Source organism: Bacillus rossius (assembly GCF_032445375.1).
Source record: "Bacillus rossius redtenbacheri isolate Brsri chromosome 4 unlocalized genomic scaffold, Brsri_v3 Brsri_v3_scf4_2, whole genome shotgun sequence".
In the NCBI taxonomy this organism is placed as follows: Eukaryota; Metazoa; Arthropoda; class Insecta; order Phasmatodea; family Bacillidae; genus Bacillus; species Bacillus rossius.
In genome coordinates, this window is record NW_026962011.1 from 16386201 (window position 1) to 16405824 (window position 19624).

General features: G+C 37.1%; 1 protein-coding gene across 1 annotated transcript in view; it reads right to left on the reverse strand.

Annotated features, from left to right (window-relative positions):
• LOC134541992 (lachesin-like) overlaps positions 1 to 19624 on the reverse strand; it is a 559697-nt gene that overhangs the window by 44796 nt on the left and 495277 nt on the right. The window contains exons 7-8 of the mRNA XM_063385770.1: positions 13128 to 13256; positions 2071 to 2190 (exon numbers count right to left, since the gene is read on the reverse strand). Of these exons, the coding sequence (XP_063241840.1) occupies positions 2071 to 2190; positions 13128 to 13256 (249 nt within the window). The remainder of the gene's footprint in view (positions 1 to 2070; positions 2191 to 13127; positions 13257 to 19624) is intronic.

Below are 19624 nucleotides of genomic sequence, written 5' to 3' on the forward strand. Positions count from 1 at the left end.
TTCAAGGTCAGAATTAAAGAGTAACTCAAAACAGATTTAGATAAGCGCATGCGCGAATACTGCTTTGTTGTTTTCTCGCTTGCAGCGCCACCTACGCAAAATGGCGACTCCTGAGAGTAAACCATATCTGTTCTGCAATTCGCTAAGAGTGAATCTGTAATGTCAATTGAACGCGCGTTATCCATTGGAATCTCTTGTACGAGAGTGGTTGAACGACGAAGTTTCTGACCGTTGGATTGGTCGTAATGGTCGAGACGATAGAGCTCTTTTTCTCTGGCCTCCACGTTCACCTGGCACAACGCCGTGTGACTTTTTCCTTAGGTGCTTTATAAAAGATCGTGTCTACGTTACACCACTACCTAATGATTTGCCAGACTTGAAACACAGAATTGAAGAGGTTATTACTCTTATTACCACAGACGTGTTAACCACAATGTGAGAAGAATTAGACTTTAGTATGGATGTGTGCCATACAAACAAAGATGCACGTAATGAACATTTGTAAAATAAATTTTGGTTTAAATTCAATTTTATGTAAGATTTGTTGTAAATAGTTGAAATTAAACTGTTATAATACACAATTAAAAGTGGGACATTCTTTTATGGACAGCCTGTAGTTTTCCGAGCAATTTTTGAATTTCGTGGCCAGGAAGCACCCCTCTATAATTAATTAATTTCTTTTTGTAAGTTGGTTCATAAGGGTGTAACGTTAAATGGTTTTGCACAAAGGTTCAAAGCGACAGGACCCTAAATTATAGCGGACTCCAGACCACTTGGGCGTGATACATGGATGTTGGGATTGAACCAGCTCACACGACACGTTAGCGAATATGGTCCCCAAGGACCTGGAGCCCATTTCACAGAGGCATAAGTCTTTGTAAGTAACAATGGTAGGATGATAACAATTGTCATCACAAGTTGTTTAAAACAAGCATTTAAACTTTATTGTCTAAACTTGTCACTAACAAGGCAAACTTGTCACGAAGCAGTAAAAGTTCTTATTGTGTATGACGAGTGTAGTTGTTGGTATACTTGTGAGTAACAAGGTTTGGTGACTAACAATATTTAGTAATATAACCTCATTCATTTAATGCAATGGCAACATTTATTATTGTTTAGGTAAAGAATAAATTTGTTTATGATTTAAGTTGTCGTTATATTTTAACTCAGCAACAGAATACAATATATTTTTTGGATGAATATTAGTAAACTTGTAATTGTAAACTACGTAGCTATATAACTATTAGTACTAGACAATAAGTGTAAGCTACAAGTTTATTAGTTGTCAATAATTCATAAATCTTAGGTAGCCTGCATGTGAATAACTTTGTAAACGTGTGTAGATTCACGCGACATTACGAGTTTACAAGAGTGCTATTGTGAAACACGTCTTAAGGGGCCCGTCTATTCGGGTGTATCTGTGTGGGTGAGGCGGGATTATAAGCCCGACGCACGTTTGTGTTTCTAGCGTTGTTGCCTCTAAGGGCATGGCTCTGATTGCCGCGCAGTTGTCTCGTCGTGTATAGGTAAACTATGAAATCTGAGCAGTTAATGTAACTTTATATGCTGCAAACTCTCTATGTAAACAAGAGAGCAGCAGATGATCATGGGAACTTCAGCTAACTCTGTGATTGGCTGTTTTCGAATAAATCTCTTGTGATTGTCATTGCTGTTGTTAAACGCATGTCCCTTAAGTACTTTCAAGAATCTGTACCGGTTGTTTTATTTATGCCCAAAAAATACTCTGAACATAGGCCTACGCCTTTTAGCCATTTTAACTCTTCAAAAAATATAGTTTAAAAAAGTTAATTTGGAACAAACAACTTATATGTCCTAAGATAATTATTAAAAGATTTTCGTAAACAGACCCCACTCGGATATCTCGAAGCAGTTTTCAAATCGCACTGTTTTTCCCTGAAGCTCTGCGTACCGTGTGTGTGTGTGTCCAGGTAGGCGGGACCCTTAACTATACATTTTAAGAAACTTGTTAAGTTTCACTTGTAAGTCACAAACTTTCACTTGCGGGAAACGTGCCCCTGGCTGGACCTGCAACGAGCGTCGCACGCTTACCGTTGTCGCGGATCCAGTAGTTGATGGACTTGGGCGACGCTTCCACGTAGCACTCCAAGGTCACGTCAGTCCCCAAGGGCGCGCCGACCAGCTGGTTCGGCACTTGGATCACCGGGTGAACTGCAAGAGGGGAAGAGAGGGGAAAAAAAAAACGTGAGCGAGTCTTTCAGTTCTCGCCAGAGACGTATCGAGAAGCCTAAGATGTACATCAAGTTCTGTCCCTGCCCGAACACGCCCGAACACGCCCGAATATTCACCTTCGGCCAACCTCGGGATTTGTTTTATTTTTGCGCAGGAAAAATCAATTCAAATATTACAAGTGGTCGGTTAGGTTAGCTACATTAAAACACTTTAAAACACTATGGACGGTTAGTTAGGTTAGTATAGCTACATTAAAATAAACAGAGAAATATAAATATATATAAATAAACCCGAGGTTGGCCGAAGGTGAAATTTCGGGCGTGTTCGGGCAGGGACAGAACTTGATGTACATCTTAGGCTTCCCGAGACGTATCACATCTGACCTCGGTAACAGGCAAATTCTTGTGTTCTCATTGTGCATGATACACTTGTACCCACTACGAAAGTAGGACATGAAATCTAACGAAGAGTTCATTAGAGCAATGCCGACCATGGTAAACATACACGCAAAATGTGTTTTAACTACATTTCTGGACGCGAATCACACGTAGCTGCCGGGCCCGCCGTTATAATTCACTGTCAGAGCAGTTACGTCGACTACTGAATCATTCGATTTGCAGTGTCGAGTATGTAATGAAACTACTCTGATAAAAAAAAGACACGAGAACAATTTAAACCCCGACTTTAGACCAGATTTTAAAGAAGAAATGTTTATTAAAATACTGCCCATCTTGTTTAACTTCGCTTCGCGCCATCAGCCACAGATGGCAGCACCGTAGTTACATAATTACTTTCCACGTGACTTGCGTCGCATTCACGAGATTACTCCCACCAAATTCCGTATACCGAGAGCTAAGATGTTACACATCAAAAATAACCATCAAAACTTTTTTCTGGCGTGACAACGCCTAATAAATCGATGAACGCCGGCTGCACGCACGAAAAAGGATGACTCATTGTCCCGTTACGCACATTGTACGCTTGCGCCGCATCTATCTTTCTTCTCTTCTCTTGACTTTTTCGAGGCACATTAAACTTGAAACACTCCCATTCGTTTCCTACTTTTCCTATCATCGTCCTATCCTTAACAGAATAACACAGATTGGAAGAAGTTAAATAGCAAACATGTATAAAAATTATAGTTAAAATAATCTCTTCGTTAAAGTAATAAACATATTTGAATTAATGAGTGCAAATAAAAGTAAATTTATCAATTAAATTGTAGATTTCATTTCACTCCTTCTTTGTATCCGTACAAAATAGTGATAATTCAATAAAAATAATTAAATTTTATTCATAAAAATATGCAATCATTTCATTAATGTTTTTTTATGACGTTTTCACCTTAAAATATCGTCCGTAAACCGAATTTACAGACAACCAATTTTTTTTTTATTCGATGAAAGAACATAATTAAACACGGGTGTATTCAGACAATTTATATGAGCTAGATAGTTTCACATCACACCGCGCGATTTCATGTCTAGAGACAATAACCACTTCTTGGCTTCATGGACGGGCACTATTCAAGAAATGGCTACAATCAATGCTGCTGCACCAACTAATCAGACACAATATTGTTGGCCAGACTCTCCTCCAATCATGGCTGTCCTCAGGAACCAATCACAGCTTACTATTCTAGAACATCAGGCCTTAAATTGTGAACCACGCTTGAAAATGACATTCCGAAAGGCAATAAATTTTTTTAAAGACGTGGCCTCAGACCAGAAAACAAGAAACAGTTATCTTCACACAGATTCCTGAAAAAAAACAACAGTGTAAAGGGTAAGAGGTAAACTTGGTCAGTGAATATGCAAGGTGGACATTTTTGATACACTGTTAGAAATTACAGTAAATTTACGGAATTTAAAACGAAGAATTAACCTCAAACAAACGAAGAGTTTTTAAGAATATCTGATAACTGTGTAGTATTATCGCCACATTATTTGCCCTAATTATGTTTTTAAGATTATGATAATTTTTTTATTGATTTTTCGGTTACAGAATAGTTAAAGGTGTTTTTGTATCTATTTTAATTATTTTAAGTTGAGTGGTTTATTCCAGTTTTTAATCCTGGCTGGCTGACAGGCTCTCGCTGAAGGCCACCGCTTCCAGAGAGTTCTAGTTGCCTCTACAATTTTGAGTCAAGTGTAAGATTGTATTATCTCAAATGTTGGCAATAATTTTTATTAAGTTTATTTAGTAACTTTTTATTTGTAATTTTGTGAGACGTATTTATTAGGGCTTGAAAGGTTCGGACTGCTACGAGAAAATAGTCGGGGTCAGAACTTTGAGTGTGTCGATGGCAGTTATAGGGCGTGACGTCAGCGGTGGTTGAACACGGCAGACAGTGATGGCCGGCACACTGGACGCGGCACGCGGCTGCACATACGTTTCGGGCACCGGTTTTATAAAAGTGGTGCTTCAAATAAACTACTTTTACGTGACGTTAAGTCTAAACACGATATGACGGGTGATAAATAATTCCGTGAACGACCAAGTGAGAGAAAAGTGCTACCCCGTGCAAGTTAAACTATCGCGTGGATTTCTGCGCGCAAATGCTTGGTATCTGGAAACAGTCTTACGGCCGAGAACGTAAGATGCCAGCGATGTGGGCGAGGTCATGATGTAAAGAAGAGGAGGTGAAACCGTGCGCAGGTTTTCCCCCTCCACGCGCTCCCTCGCTACGTCACCTTGGTTGTAGCCAGCGCTCTTCTTCCAGGCGCTTCCCATCCATTTAATCTGCGTCTCGTGCGAACGTAGTTTTATATAGTTGAAATGCCAAATTGTGCAGTGTTCGGATGTCACAATCATTTCAAAAAGACTCGAGATTCTGGCATAAAATATTTTTCTTTTCCAAAAAATGAAGATCTTTGCAATAAGTGTGTGAACGTATGCAAAAGGAAGGACACATTCTGTGTTAGCATAGGTAAGTTTAAACAAACGTGATTTTAAGTAGAAATGTCACGGTTTATCATACGAGTATTTATTTTTAATTTTTTTATATGGTTAACTGTATGTTAATATTAGGTCAAGGAATATATTTCGTGCAAAATACTGAGTTATTATATATAAAAATAATGTATTTCGCGGTAAAAAGGTTATTTATTGAATTAATTTATTAAAAATGAAATTTCAACGTATTAATAAAAACCCAAATCAATTGTTTTTAAAATGTTTGTGTGTTCGGGCATCAGCGAGAACTACAAAATTTATTTCAATTTAACTTTTTTTTTGTTTGTTATAGAACGAACCTAAACACAAGTTTGTGTAGTATTAATAAAGAGGGGAAAATATTTCATCAATGCATGTAAACAAATCGAATAAAAGTAGGAATGTGAACCCCCTATACATCAAAAAGAAACATGCGCATTTTTTTCTATTATTCAAAATGTTCTCTTTAATGGAGTGGGGAGGATATATGATATTATGTTTAAATATATTTAAGTATACACGCAAAACCGTGAGATAAGAATTATAAAATATACAAAAAAGAAACAGGCTTACATACAACCACTTTTGAAATTCGAGGTCTAAATGTTTGTTTTAAATTAATTCGTTTAGGCTTTGGAAGAAGTTAATTTTTATTTCATTACGATATGTATTTAACTTAATAATGTTAATGCAAAATACCGCTCAAAATGCGGTGCGTGAAAGTGAATTACTTTTCTAGTTACATGTGATGATACTGATTTTAATAATATGTTAGTTACCTAAAGGTATTTTAAGATTTCAGCATAACAATCTGCTTGTGTTGTGTTATGTTGTTGGTTTGCACACAATAATGAAAATTAACGTAAATGAATTCATTGCTATTTAATGTTGTCTTTGCCAAGTTTTCCATTCAAGCGTTTAGAAAATGGTACAATTTTGTTTCGTCTCTCCATTTCTGTGTTTACGCCTTAAATAGCATTTAACGCGTTAAAAAACTGACTTTTAAAAATACTTAAAAATAAGGTTTGCAGGGACCATAGCTCAGTAGATTCTCAGCGCACGTGCGTGTGTGCTCCATAGGTGAATCCAGAAGGGGGGGTAACGACTTTTGCAGTAATAAACAGGTTACATACTAGGCAAAAACTCACGGTTCCCCCCCCCCCCAGTAATTACTGGATCCGCCCCTACTGTGTCTACAATCCTAACACTAACACAACTCGGCTATAACTAAAAACAGTGTAGCACATAAGTTTGCATGTTTGTAGGTATTCATTTTTCTAGATTCTATAACTATAAAGCGCATGAGATATATAAAAACACAGCTATGTATTGAAAATTGTACATGTGGACACTCGCAGCGCGGCCTTGGAATAGTAATTATGAAGGGAAGCGGCTTTTCCGTAAAACTAGATATAAGTGAAAAAAATGTATTTTCCGATTTTAATGTTTCAACGATTACAATGATTTTATTATATTTCAATATTTTTATATTTATAATGTTTTTACCACACCATTTCCTTTGAATTTATTGCCTTCAAATCATTTTAGTATTACAGAATCGAGGAGGAATTTTGAAACGCCTATTTTAAGGGAAATTAGATGAACTTAGATATTTATTTTGTAATTATTTTCCATGGAAAAGCCGTGACTCTTTTCAATTGTCTTATCAAATTATGCGAGTGCCTGCAAATGCACAATGTACAGGAGGTAAAACAATTCTTATTTTGTTATAACATTTTGTTATATTCTCAGTAATCAAAATTATAGCAAGCAATATTTTTGAGTTTTCAGAAGTTAACGTTATAAAAATGGAGAAAGAAACACCTACAGCCAAGATACACGCGTTAAAATTACATTCAAATACCTATTAGGGACGGGAGTTCTTCAAGCCATTATGAATCGATTTTGGCTTTAATAAAATGTAGTGTAGAAGGCATACATTACTATCACATTATATAATATTTTAAGTTGAAATTAGTCAGTTTAATAACATTCTACTAATATATTTGTACCTAAAAATTTTGTAATGGCTGCAAGCTTTTTTTTGCTGAAGATTGTAGAGCTATTTGGTTTAATAATATGTTTTGAATATAGTTTTAAAATAAACTTTCTATCATTATTTATCCTTTTGTTTATTGTTTTTAACTAAATAAAATTAAAATTAGTAAATAAATCAAAAGCGCTTATGTTTATGTAAATTACAAATACGTATTTATAGAAACTTTGCTTTGTGTCAGATGCTTTTTTTTGTAATATGTTTGTATTATTCTTTGTCGCCTGCATCCTGAATGTTTATTATATTTATTTTATTAATATTCATAATAAATATTTTCGAAGTATATTCATTCCAATTCCCATTACCATTCTGTGTTTGCAAGACCCAATCAACTTTTTGCAGTGATGAAACAGCAGAAAAATATTGCTTCGTTGATTTTATTATTAATATAAACCCCGCTTTTGGATGCTAATACATTTATTTAAACTGTATGTTCTAAATGCATGCTATACAATGTACATAGCAAAGTATTTTTACGCTTCGTGGTAACTCTTACTATTCAAACGATTGCAAATGAACTTTCTGCGTCGTATTCCCGTAAGCGCGCTGAGTGTAGACCGGGCTGTGCGACCAAGGTGACGTAGTGCGCAGTGGAGGTTGCGTTTGGGCGGCCGGACGGTTTCACCTCCTCTTCTTTACATCATGGGCGAGGTGCTCAGGTAAGAGGCAGAACCGAGGACGACGATTAAGTGGCCACGGGCTTGTATATGTTTTTGAATGGTTGTTTGGATCCCGGGATCGGTATCGCGGTGATAAAACAAACAGATTGAACAAGTAGCTATGCGCTAATGTGTGTTTGGATTCTGTCAATAAACTTTCAGTCGAAGCCCGTAGACATGATGAAAATATTGGAAGACTTAGCACGAGTGTATTGCATGCATTGGTGATAAAGTTGCGGAGTTAGTGACGTCACGGCCCTTTGGAACTGGTTAGCAGTAGATATGCTTAACGTACTTAGACTTTGCGCGCTACAGAACTGTTATCAGGTTTTTATTTTTTTTAAGGAAAAGTATAAATTGTAATTTTTTGTTGCACTGTAAATTACGTTAGTAGCAAAACGTCTTGAGATTTTAAAGTTGGGAGCTAACAGAATTTTGAGATTCTTTCTTAGTATTGTTTTTATATGCATATTTATATATATTGCATTTAATCGTAATATTTTTTAGTATGGAATGAAAGCAGGGCCAAGTTTAAATATAATTTACGTGACTGTAGCAGATAATATTAGATATTCTACGAGCCTTGTAATCATAATCTTTATTAACTTTATATATATGAATGTTTACGTATAATTTTTTTTGGAAAACCTGTTACACGGTCTTTTATTTCTGTATTTGAAAATAAGTTTTGTTGTCTCTTCAAAGAATTAAAAAAACTCACGAGAGTTAAACTGTGAACCGATTTCACACGGGCCGTGTGCATGGTCTGCTGTGACTAGCTGATGTGTTTTCATTATTTTAATTGTGAACCCGGCCTCGTTTCAACCTTCCACGAGGCACACGTGGTTAACGGTGTCCGGGTTCAAGGCAAGGCGCCTCCGCGCGCACGTATCGCACCACAAACGAAAGCCGAAAGTTTCCCTCACGCGCCTGGGTGCAGAGGGTGAGAGAGGCCTTTGGTGGCCAAAGGCCCGGTTCGTGTTGCGCGGTCGGGGTGGTCACGTGCAAATTTTCAGAGGAGGGGGGAAAAAAATATTGTAGCCGGGGAAACATAAGATTCACAGACTCAGAGTCAGACGCTCGCTTTTTATATCGCGTTCGAGCATTTCCGGACTATTTTTTTTTCCTTGCTGCTATAAAAATAAAAGTTTGGTTATGTTATTTCTGTTACATAAATATGATAAGTAATATCGTTGTTAAGGAATTAAAATTGTCGAGAAAAAAAAATCGTTTTCCGGGAGGGTTTGGTATTCCATTTGAAACGATCTAAAAACGTGAAAGTACATTTACTCTCGCAAAATGGTAGTTTTTTTTTTTTGTTACCGTGATTCCGACCGCAAAGCTGCACGAGCTAGTGGCGCAATTCGGATATGTTCGGGACTGGTCAGGGGGTTCAGTGAATCTTATGCTTATCCGTTGCTGGACCGAAGTCCGGCACTCCCTTCGTCGCTTGCTCTCCACACTATTCCCTTTCTCTTCGGGCGACCCCGGGCGGCGATTAAGGACCGCGCGACCGGGTAATTGGCCGGCCTTCGAGCCGACGCCATTCATTAGCCACTGTCTTTCCACCCCCCTCCCCCCTCCCCCCGCCCCCGGGCAAACCCTCTTTCACGCGCTGGTGACGCAGGACCCAGGTTGCTTGCCTACGCCACCAAGGGGGCCCTCGTGAGTTTTGGAGGTCGAAGTCCGGAACCTCCAAACTACTCGTCATTCCGCCCTGTGGTGCGGCTTCGCATTACATTTAAGGCTCAGCTCCACCCTATACACTCTCCATCGCTAATTCATGTATTTATTGTAAGGATTCAACTGAAATACTTCAGTTGTAGGTTCTTCACGAAAAAAAAAAGTGAGTGAGTTATCATGTAGCAAATACACTTATAATACGGAACTCGGAAAATAAATTTCACGTAGTATTCTTTAAAATTAGGCCTACCATGATAATTATACACGCAATATATGTTTTAACTTTATTTCTGGACGCGAATCACACGTAGTTTTCACACCCGCCGACAGAATTCGTTGTCGGAGCAGCTACGTCGACTATTGAATCATTTTATTAGCAGACCGAAATTTTAAACTATGTAACTATACGGCTTCGATAAATGAAAAAAAAAAAGACGTGACAAAATACTAAACCCCAGCTTTAAATCTTATTTTCGATAGGAATTTTTTTTTTAATCCTGCCCCTCTTGTAAATATGCACTAAACAGTTAATACTATAAAGTTTCCCTTGGGATTTGTGAACTTTGGTTCGCGCCACCCTCCACAGATGGCTGCACCGTGGATAAACATTTCCGTTCCATGCAACTTTCGTTCCATTCACATAATTACTCCCACCAAAAGTCGTATACAGAGGACTAAGATATAAAACATAAAAAATTGAAGACATACACGTGAATTATTGTTTCAAGTACTTTCCCTAGACTTGATATAAGTATTTGTATTTTGAGCTGAACAACTGGTTGATTGCCAATAACAAGGTACTTTAAATCGAACACAAAATGAGCAGGTAATATTAAATTGCAAAATTAATTGAAAATAATATTGGTATTATTACCATAAACCCCTTCGTTCTCAATAAACGGTGGAATAAAAATTAAAACTTAAAATAGAAACTCCTGACTGATTAGCAACACGCACGGCAGATAGAAAGCTATATCTGCTACAAATTTACATATTAGAGGTAGTGATTAAGGGACGTATAAGCCTATAAAGTTATTTTGAAAACAAAAATAATTACAAATCTTAATATTCACACACAGCTTAATAATCGACTTGCTTAGCAAAACTTTATATTAAATAATAGATACATCCAAATTTATTTCAATAAATTATTTTCACAACAGAAACAAGTTTGGCGGTAGTTGCTAAACTTTGTTCAAATAAACATTTTTTCAGAATCTTAGTCTTTCAATGTGGTATAGAGTAACAATTTGTCTAGCTTCAAGTTAAAATGATAACATATATGTACTTTGAGAAGCACTGAACGGGTAGCAGTCAGTAGACCGAAAGCTGTTCGAACGAAATGTAGAAACGACTATCAATCAAATGACTGGCCATGTACGGTTAAACGATTTTCTGTCAACTGCTGCGGAATGCTATCAGTTTCCTTTCCGTGATGAACTTGCAGCTGAAGATTTTCCGGTCGAATCCCGTCTCACATCAGTGTAGGAGTGCATATTATTTTTTCATTGCGAACTTTTGCGCCTCTAACACAAATTCTGCACTTGTTTTGTTATTATTAAACAAAGTCAGGCAAATTTTCAGAGTTGAAATGTTTATTCCTGTATTGGAGCGTCATGCTCACATACATGTTTCTGTGCGTGATCCAACCCGGAATGTTTCACAAGGAGGAAACGTGGTGGACGTTGTCATCAGCAGGTTGTTTCCTCAGGTACTTCTGTTTACCCTCATATATTCATTCCCTCATTGCTCCTTTCTCATTCACCCACGGGATGCCTCAGTTCACAAGGTTGAGAGCCACACCCGAACATACCCGAAGTTTTCCGACGTTTGTCGACTGCTCGCGAAAAAACGCCATATTGCAAGGGTTGATATATTTTACGGTTATGGAGTGTTTTAAATAACACTTACCTTACCCAATCAACCTTTCATTTTAGTCACGATAACCTTACCTAACCTACCCTCCAAAAAAATTAAGAACCATCATTTATGACACTGACCGAACTTAACATAACCTAATCTTTTACTTCGGTAAACTTCGGAATTGTTCGGGTTGTGGCTTTTATCCAGGTGAGCTGTTGGGTATCCAATCACCCACACCTCATGTTTATTGACTTAGATGTTTACGAGACGTTTATCATACATTCAGTATAAGTACTTTATATTTGCTTCAACGGCTGGGTGATAAATTAAACTTTTAGGTGGTTTTAAAGGTTAGGTGCTCTTTGAAAAAAAAAAATTAGGAAAATGGTATTTTTGAGTTGTTCGCATTATTTTTTATTTTTAGTAATACGGCAATGTGAGTTTTAAGTAGTTTACTGGTTTTTCAACAGTTGGTTAGGTTAGATAAGATAAATTTATCATTTGTACTGTTAGGTTAGGTCAAGCCTTGTCAAATTGTAAAATTTTTGTCTTCAACTATATTTGACAACAGAGTTGTAAGTGTTATATTGAACGAAAAATGGCGTTCAATTTTCTCCATCAAATAAATTTTGACAGATAACCTTAAACATGTATTATATGTCACACTGTAAAATTAGATTTATGCTTATCTATATTTTAACTTTTCAATATCTCATTTTGAATCTTATTAGAGCATATCAGTGTTGGATGGAATTTTTGAACTTATGATGTATATTTGAGCAATTTGACTTTTTACTTTACTTTAACTTCTATAATTTTAACTCACATAAATACTCGTTAATTAATTATGTACACCGTGCAATGATTATTAAAATTTATTTATTCATTAACGTTTTTATCGTGGCTAAATTAATACATGCTGCCTTATCTACCACTTAACCACATAAAAGATATAAAATTAAAAGTAAATATATAACAATACAACTGTACATAATTAAACTAACCCAAATAAGATACATTCAACAAGAGTATGATAAAAAAAACTTACAAAATACAATAGAAACTAACTTACCAAACAATTTACGAGCAAGTAATGGACACGTAATTAACTTAATACTTGTTTGCATACGACATTCATATTAACTTTATTTCATTTATTTCACTTTAATCGCCCGTGTGTTATTCGCCATTTTAAAGTTTTGTTGTGACGCAAACGGACGTCATTTCCGTTGTCAGGAAGCACGATTTCGATTGAGTGTATTCAAAATCAAACATATTTTAGAACCCACCCTATAAGCAAAATATTTTATAGAAACTCAGTGTTATCAAACAAACACGGTTTACTAGTGACGTCTAGTTTGACGTCATAATTTAATTTGACACAAAATAGTGGTAGGTCTTGGAAACCAAAGCTGGACTGCGTGACAGGGCCTTAAGCAATATTAAAAAAAAAATACTTTGAAACGTGTAAACGGTTCGTTGGATCAGATTAAAAAAACTGTTGAATAGTTTCAACAGTCGGTTAGGTTTTTAGTTATATGATACATTTTTCAAGACTATTAGTTCTTAAAAATACAATTTTCCGAAATTTTGTTTTTAATTTTTTTTTTTCAGATCAGCAACTACTTCATGTAACTGACAACTTCACATCTATGACTCCGGCCCAGCACGGCGACTGGAGCCACGCCTGAAACACAAGTGAAGTCGGCGGGTCTGCTTACAGTGAACGTTCACCATGATCCTCTTGCTCACCGACGGAGGGACGCCGTTGCTGGCTATGCACAGGTAGGCGCCCATCTCCGACCTCGTGATCTTGGCGAGCTTCAAGATCTCCCCTTGGTACGAGGACACTGCAACAGAGGAGGCGCCAGGTGCCACTCCAGCTGGGATGTGTACCGTCACCGCAGTTAACTGTTATCTTACGTACGAGGGGCGCAAATCTGTAGAGTTCGGGCCCGCGCGACCCGAGAGTTCTGCGCTTGGTATTAACCATTACAAGTCATCTCTGGATACAGTGCTTGTATGATGTATACAGTCCATATGTTGGCCTATATGCATGCAATGAGGAGAACACTTTAAAATACACAAAAAAGGTTTTCCATAAAACATAGCTTTGACGTTTACGTTTATCAAAACCGTTTCACACTCACGATCTCGCAAGCCCAAGCGTTTCCCCCTTGGTGAGGGCCCCCTCCCCGGGATCTACGCCCGTATTACGGAGGATGACTGATGTACACCTGACAGCTGGTGGCTAGTGCTTACGACCAACTCTAAAGTTCTTCGCCCGTACCGTCACCGGCTTCCCACGGAGCGTTTGACCGTCACTGTTGCGCGATCGCGGATCCTCTCAGCCAGTGGAGTAGCGCCTAGATGCGCGTGAAATTCAAATTTACGTGCTTACTTTCCGCGCCTGTAACTTTACAGGGTTGCGTTTCCGAGCTGATTTTCCTTAATAATAAAATTTTCTTGTTTCGGCATTCCTTCCACCCGTTAAATCTACGCCTTGCAATTTCCTAAAAACATAAAATAAAATGACATAGCAAATTTTTAAGCTAAATGTGTTTGTTCAAAAAAATTTTTTTTTTATTTAATGATTGGTTGTTACCACATATTCAAAAATTAGGAAAAAAAAAAGTTATTTTGTGGAAATTAAAATGGTCAAATATTTAACAAATTCATTTCACATGGTTAATAAAGACCTATTGAAAATATGTTTTAAATCGGTGTCGTTTGAGTAAAGTTTATGCGTAAATAAATTTCAAAAATTATTTTCATTACTCAAGAAATAAATTTCACCCACTTCTAAAACAGTATAATTCGCAAAACTTTAATGTAAGATGGAGCGACGGAATATGAATGTACAAGTACATTTAACTTTGTGAGCATCCCGAGTGATTGAACTTAATGCGGATCGACACGTGTGTGTGTGCGAAGCTGAAGGCGTCGCGACGCCCTACGACCGCGTCGGGACACGGCTGCGAGGGTCATCCCTCACTCCTCTTGCACGCGCCGAGGAGCTCGTGGTCATCAATTATTCCTCGCAGCCAAAAACCTCCTTTCATCATCCCCCCCCCCCCCCTCTGTTGCCAACCCTACCAGACCCTCTGGAGAACACATCCAGCCACGTTCAAGCCCACGTCGCCGCTGCAATTAAACATCGGGGGAGGAACAGCCAGTCCGCTTGTGGCGATGTCGGGAGTCTCGGCAGACGAGCGCTCTAACGATAACTGAACGCAGCCAATTTTGGGCGCCGTCTTGGTCCGGTCCATCCCGTATCCCCCTCCCCCTTATCCTCCCCCCACCACACCCAACACTTCCACCGGCGTTCCTCGCGCCCTCCGCGCTATTCCAGCGGCGTAAATAATTATAGCTGAGTGCGAACAACCCCCCTTTCCCTTTCCTTCCTTCCAGAAACTTTCGCGCGAGTTCTTAATGGAATCGTCGATTTGTCCGCGGAGTTTTCGCCCGCGAACTTAACCCAGGAACTCCCATGCAAATGATGATGTAATGCTTCTACTTAAAAAAGGGGAATTACGCAAACAGTTCCATTCGTCTGAAGAAATCACTGTGTTTTTTTTGCAAAAAAAAAAAAAGGATGTTTCACTTTTAAGACAATAATTTCGCATCTTGTGTTCTGGTGTTGCTAAAACAACATGTAAATCGGAGCGTTTCTTGTTTTGCAATTAGTATACAGACTTTCAAATGAAAAATTGGGGGATGGTGGATATAGATTAGACGGTATATTTCGCTACTGACGTGGATAATCAGTCATTGGAGTGTTTACTTAAAATGTTTATTTGCAAAATATATATTTTTTAATGTTTTGATTATGTACTCAAATTTACAATTTAATGTATAGGAACACAGGCTAGAGTGATTTGAGGAACACGGTTCAAATAATCTATTTTTGTAAACTTTCTTTCAGTTCAATGAATAATAATCAAAAAAGTAGTAGTAAATGAAAAAAATTAATTGCGTTAATTCATTTAATTGACCGAAATAACAATATTGAGTGATAATACTTCTACAAACACTTTTATTTAAACTAGTATTATAAACTAAGAGTGTTAGATTGCATGCTTGTTTAAAAGAAATTTACTCAAAACCTACTGGACTGACTTGAAACCTTTTTTTCACTATTATAAATCTACATTATCTTGATGCAAAGGGATATGTTTTATTTTAAATTTTTTTTCGTAAGATATAACAATATATGAAACTAAAAGCAAAGGTAACATATCCGACTGCTTTCTAGGCTTTAATTAATTAAACTCTATATATATATATACATATATATAAATAACAATGTTGCATCGGCACGTGGTGGACACGTGCATTGCCAATATGATACTTTATATACCTTACATATCTTTTGCATATCTCTCATTAAATTTTAGAATCTTAATTTAGTCTTTCTGTAATTATCTTTGCAGTCATTTGGTCACAATATTAGTCAATAAATTTTATATTAACGTCATACTCAAAACGATATTGACACTAATTAAGAAATAAATTATGTTTTTTAACAATAAAAATTGCTTTTTTTTAATTATTAATCTATGTATATTCTGATAATACAGCTAGTTACTAATAAAATAATAGAATAATAAATTAATATTTAATGAACCACTGATAACACATGAACTGTTATAACATTCTATACAGTTTTACATTCAACATGCCAGTGTATGTCAGATATTTTACATATAGAAAAAATATTTACTGGTTTTTATTAATCAACGTATTTTAAATGAAAACAAATTTGATTAAAATTTAAAACCTATATCAAAGTTATTTTAACATTACATTAATAATAATATTCACCCTTGACGAGAACATAGACAATTTTAATGATCATTTATTTATTTAAACACAAAAAAAATTAATAAAAACCTTTCCTTAAAATATAACGTTTAGGTAAAGCTGATAAATTTCTGTTTAATGTAATATGTAAGAAAGATCTTTTGATCGTTTTTTTTTCTCTGGAAACTTTTCTTCATGTACAACAAAGTACAGTTGAATGGAATCGTGTGAAGTGTATTTGGTATAGGAAAATAAAAAAAAAGCTGCTCAGTTTTAAAAGGATCACGGCTACACATTGGTTGACAGCAGCGGCCGCGCGAACAGTAGACGCTAGGTGTGGACGCCTGTCTGACGATTCGTTGGCGTCGCTTCGTGGGGAGAAGGGGGGGGCAGAGTGCGCAGAGTTGGGTGAGAGGGAGGGAGGGAGGGACGATCGCTCCGCAGGATATCCTGCCCCAGGTTCGGTGGAGATCAATGGTAGGACCTTCCGAGTGATTTATACTCGCGGCACGACGGCGAGTGAAGCGATTACACTTAATGTGGCTTGAAGGAACCAAGACTAAAAAAGAAAGTATGTTAAAGGGGGGGAGGGGTAAAGGCAAACTCGGTTGAATTGGGAGTAAAGGAAGAGAGCCCGCACGGAAGAAAGGGAACGAGGAAGGAAGGGGGGTTAAAGTTTGCTTTGAGCTTGAAATCGCCGTCTGATGACCGAACTGGAAGGTTTTTTTTTTTTTTTTTGTGTGGAGAAGGGGAGCGAAGGAGGGTCGGAAGTTCGAGACTGGTCGGAGGGTTGTTCGGGAATGTGCATTCGCCAACTTCCGCGGCTAGCTGCGGCCGCCCGAACCACTTTGTGCGCGTGCGCGCGTGTGTTGCTGGGAGTTGTTCCAGTAGACAGCGCTGGAGAGCAGCTCTCTCGCGCACTCGCACCTGAACCTCGTGTAGCTACAGTTGGATTGCCCCCGTCGTGTTCTGGCATCTTTGGTGAGTAACCACTATGACCTAATAAAGTCTACGTCATATAACTCTCAAACGTAATGCCTGTGGTGTCCATTTCACAAATTTCACTGGCAAAGCAACACACGTATTTTAAAGGACAAAAAAAGTGGTTTACAAACACATTTACAGAGCAACAGTGACAGAATGATAAGTAGACAATAACCGGCACTATTTCCGAGGATTTGAAACAAGTGAAATCACACGGATTATATCACATTAATTATACTGTGGATATGGTAGCGGTTTTCTTTTTTGCCGCACAAGTAAAACTCTAGTGTTCTTTGAATATTGATTATTTATTTAATTATAGTAATTCCAAAAATATTATATTTTTTACATAATAAATTCACCCAAATTTCCGCATGATTTTCAGGATAGAAAAAAAATAAAAATGTTCTTTAGCATATTATGTCATAGTTAAAAAAAAAAGTGTAACTAGTACACACGATATAGAAGCAAAACTTCTTTGGCAATTCAAACCTCGAATCGTAAGTAGGTATGTCGTAGGGGTAAAACGGCAGAGAATGAGAAAAAGAGAAGACAATTTCCTAAATAAACATGAATCAGAAAAAAAATATTACCCTCTTCAAAATAACTGCTTAGGATATAAATAATTATTTATCAATCAATAATGATTAATTAATAAATCATTATTCCACGCACGGGATATGTTTAAACTATTTTTAATTAGCATATTCTTAGTTGGACTTAACATATTTATATGCTCGTGGGGTCATAATTATAATACGGTGTGTTAAAAGCGTGAAAAGTTTATACCAGAAAATATATTTAGTTTCACAGCCAAAACAATAATCATATAACACTGTTTAACAATACTGATTAGCAAAAGGAATTAAAATCATATAATGCGTACTTAATATAACACAATTTTCTTGCGAATATAGCCCGTGGCGCGGTGCACAATAAGTTCAAACTACACTGTGTTGTCTTCTGTCCAAATACTCCCTTGCTAGATGCCAGCAAGTCGAATGGCGTCAGGCGCAGGCGGGTCCCTACCGCCACGACGAGCCAATCCCTGCAGCGTGGCAGGAATTCTGAGACGCACTTAGAGTCTTCCCTACCCAGACCTCTCCCAAACACACTTAGTAATTAGTTAGGTTAGAAAAAAAAAACAAAATTAATAGGTGCCGTTATCTTTTCCTCTTCGTAATTTAGGTTGGCTGGCTGGCAGCCCGGTGGGAAATGACGAAAGTCACCCTCCAAAGAGCCAACACCGCCCAAACTAATGCGGACATAAAAGTCCAAGTTCCCGCCCACTTTCTTAGTAGTTTTTTCTACTCTGTCCAACTCTTCTCCCGTAACCAAACTGCTTGATTTTAATGCATGATTTTTTGCATCCCGCATGAAAGTGCTCAGGGTTTTCCCTGTCTGTGCTGGTTTTACCTGGGCCCAACTTATCTAGTTATTGTCTACAATATCCTGTGAGGCGACTTAGCCATGGCGCCAATTGCTTCCATGGCTGGCCAATCCCCTCCTAGCACATGATGCATGCGATCTCGCCTGCATGGCATCGCGCCCAAAGAAATTTCAATTCAAAAAATGTAAAAACAAAAATGGTATGCTTTGGTTATTAAATTTAAAATGTTTTCAATTTAGAAAAAAAAAATATTTGCAAGTTTCACTCAAGACTCCACTGAGCCAAGACGCAATTTTGACCGTTTTGAGCGCTAAAACCAGTAACCTTAATCACCTTTGACACGTTAGTATTATAAGTTTATTTGCATGTGTTTGAAGTTCGCCGCCAGTTTCTTTAACCCCTCGATACATGCGAGTAAGCGGAAGCGCGGGCAAATGTTATTTTGTTGGATTTTGGCTATCGTGTTTTAATTGGAAGAAAAAAAAAACATTGCATACTCATGACTGTATTTCGTCATTTATTTTGGTTACAACTTATAATTGTAATCAATGGAAATTAGGGGACATTTCGCTTAACCACTGTTCAAGTACTTGCATTTCGTTCTATCTTCTTGATAAAAATCTTTCTATACTGTATTGTTTGTTAAGGAGTCTGAAAATTTTTGTTTATTTGTATTTTCGGGTGAAATAATTTTTTAAGTTCTTAAATGAATAAAATTTGGGTTTTAATTTAATTCTGACTAACTTAAAATGTACTTATTTATTCTTACCATCAAGATAAATTCCTGGGATGGAAACGACTTGTGAGGTTCCATAACTGTTGTTGCTAACATATAAATGAGATTAAAATGGTATGGTATTGCAATATATCATACCTGTACCAAAACTTTCGTAAATATGTCACAAAAATTATGTTTCACGTAAAATAATTTTTTATAAATTATGGTACACATATAGTTTTCTGTCACAAAAATTATGTTTCACGTAAAATAATTTTTTAAAAATTATGGTACACATATGGTTTTCTGAAATTTTTGCTTCT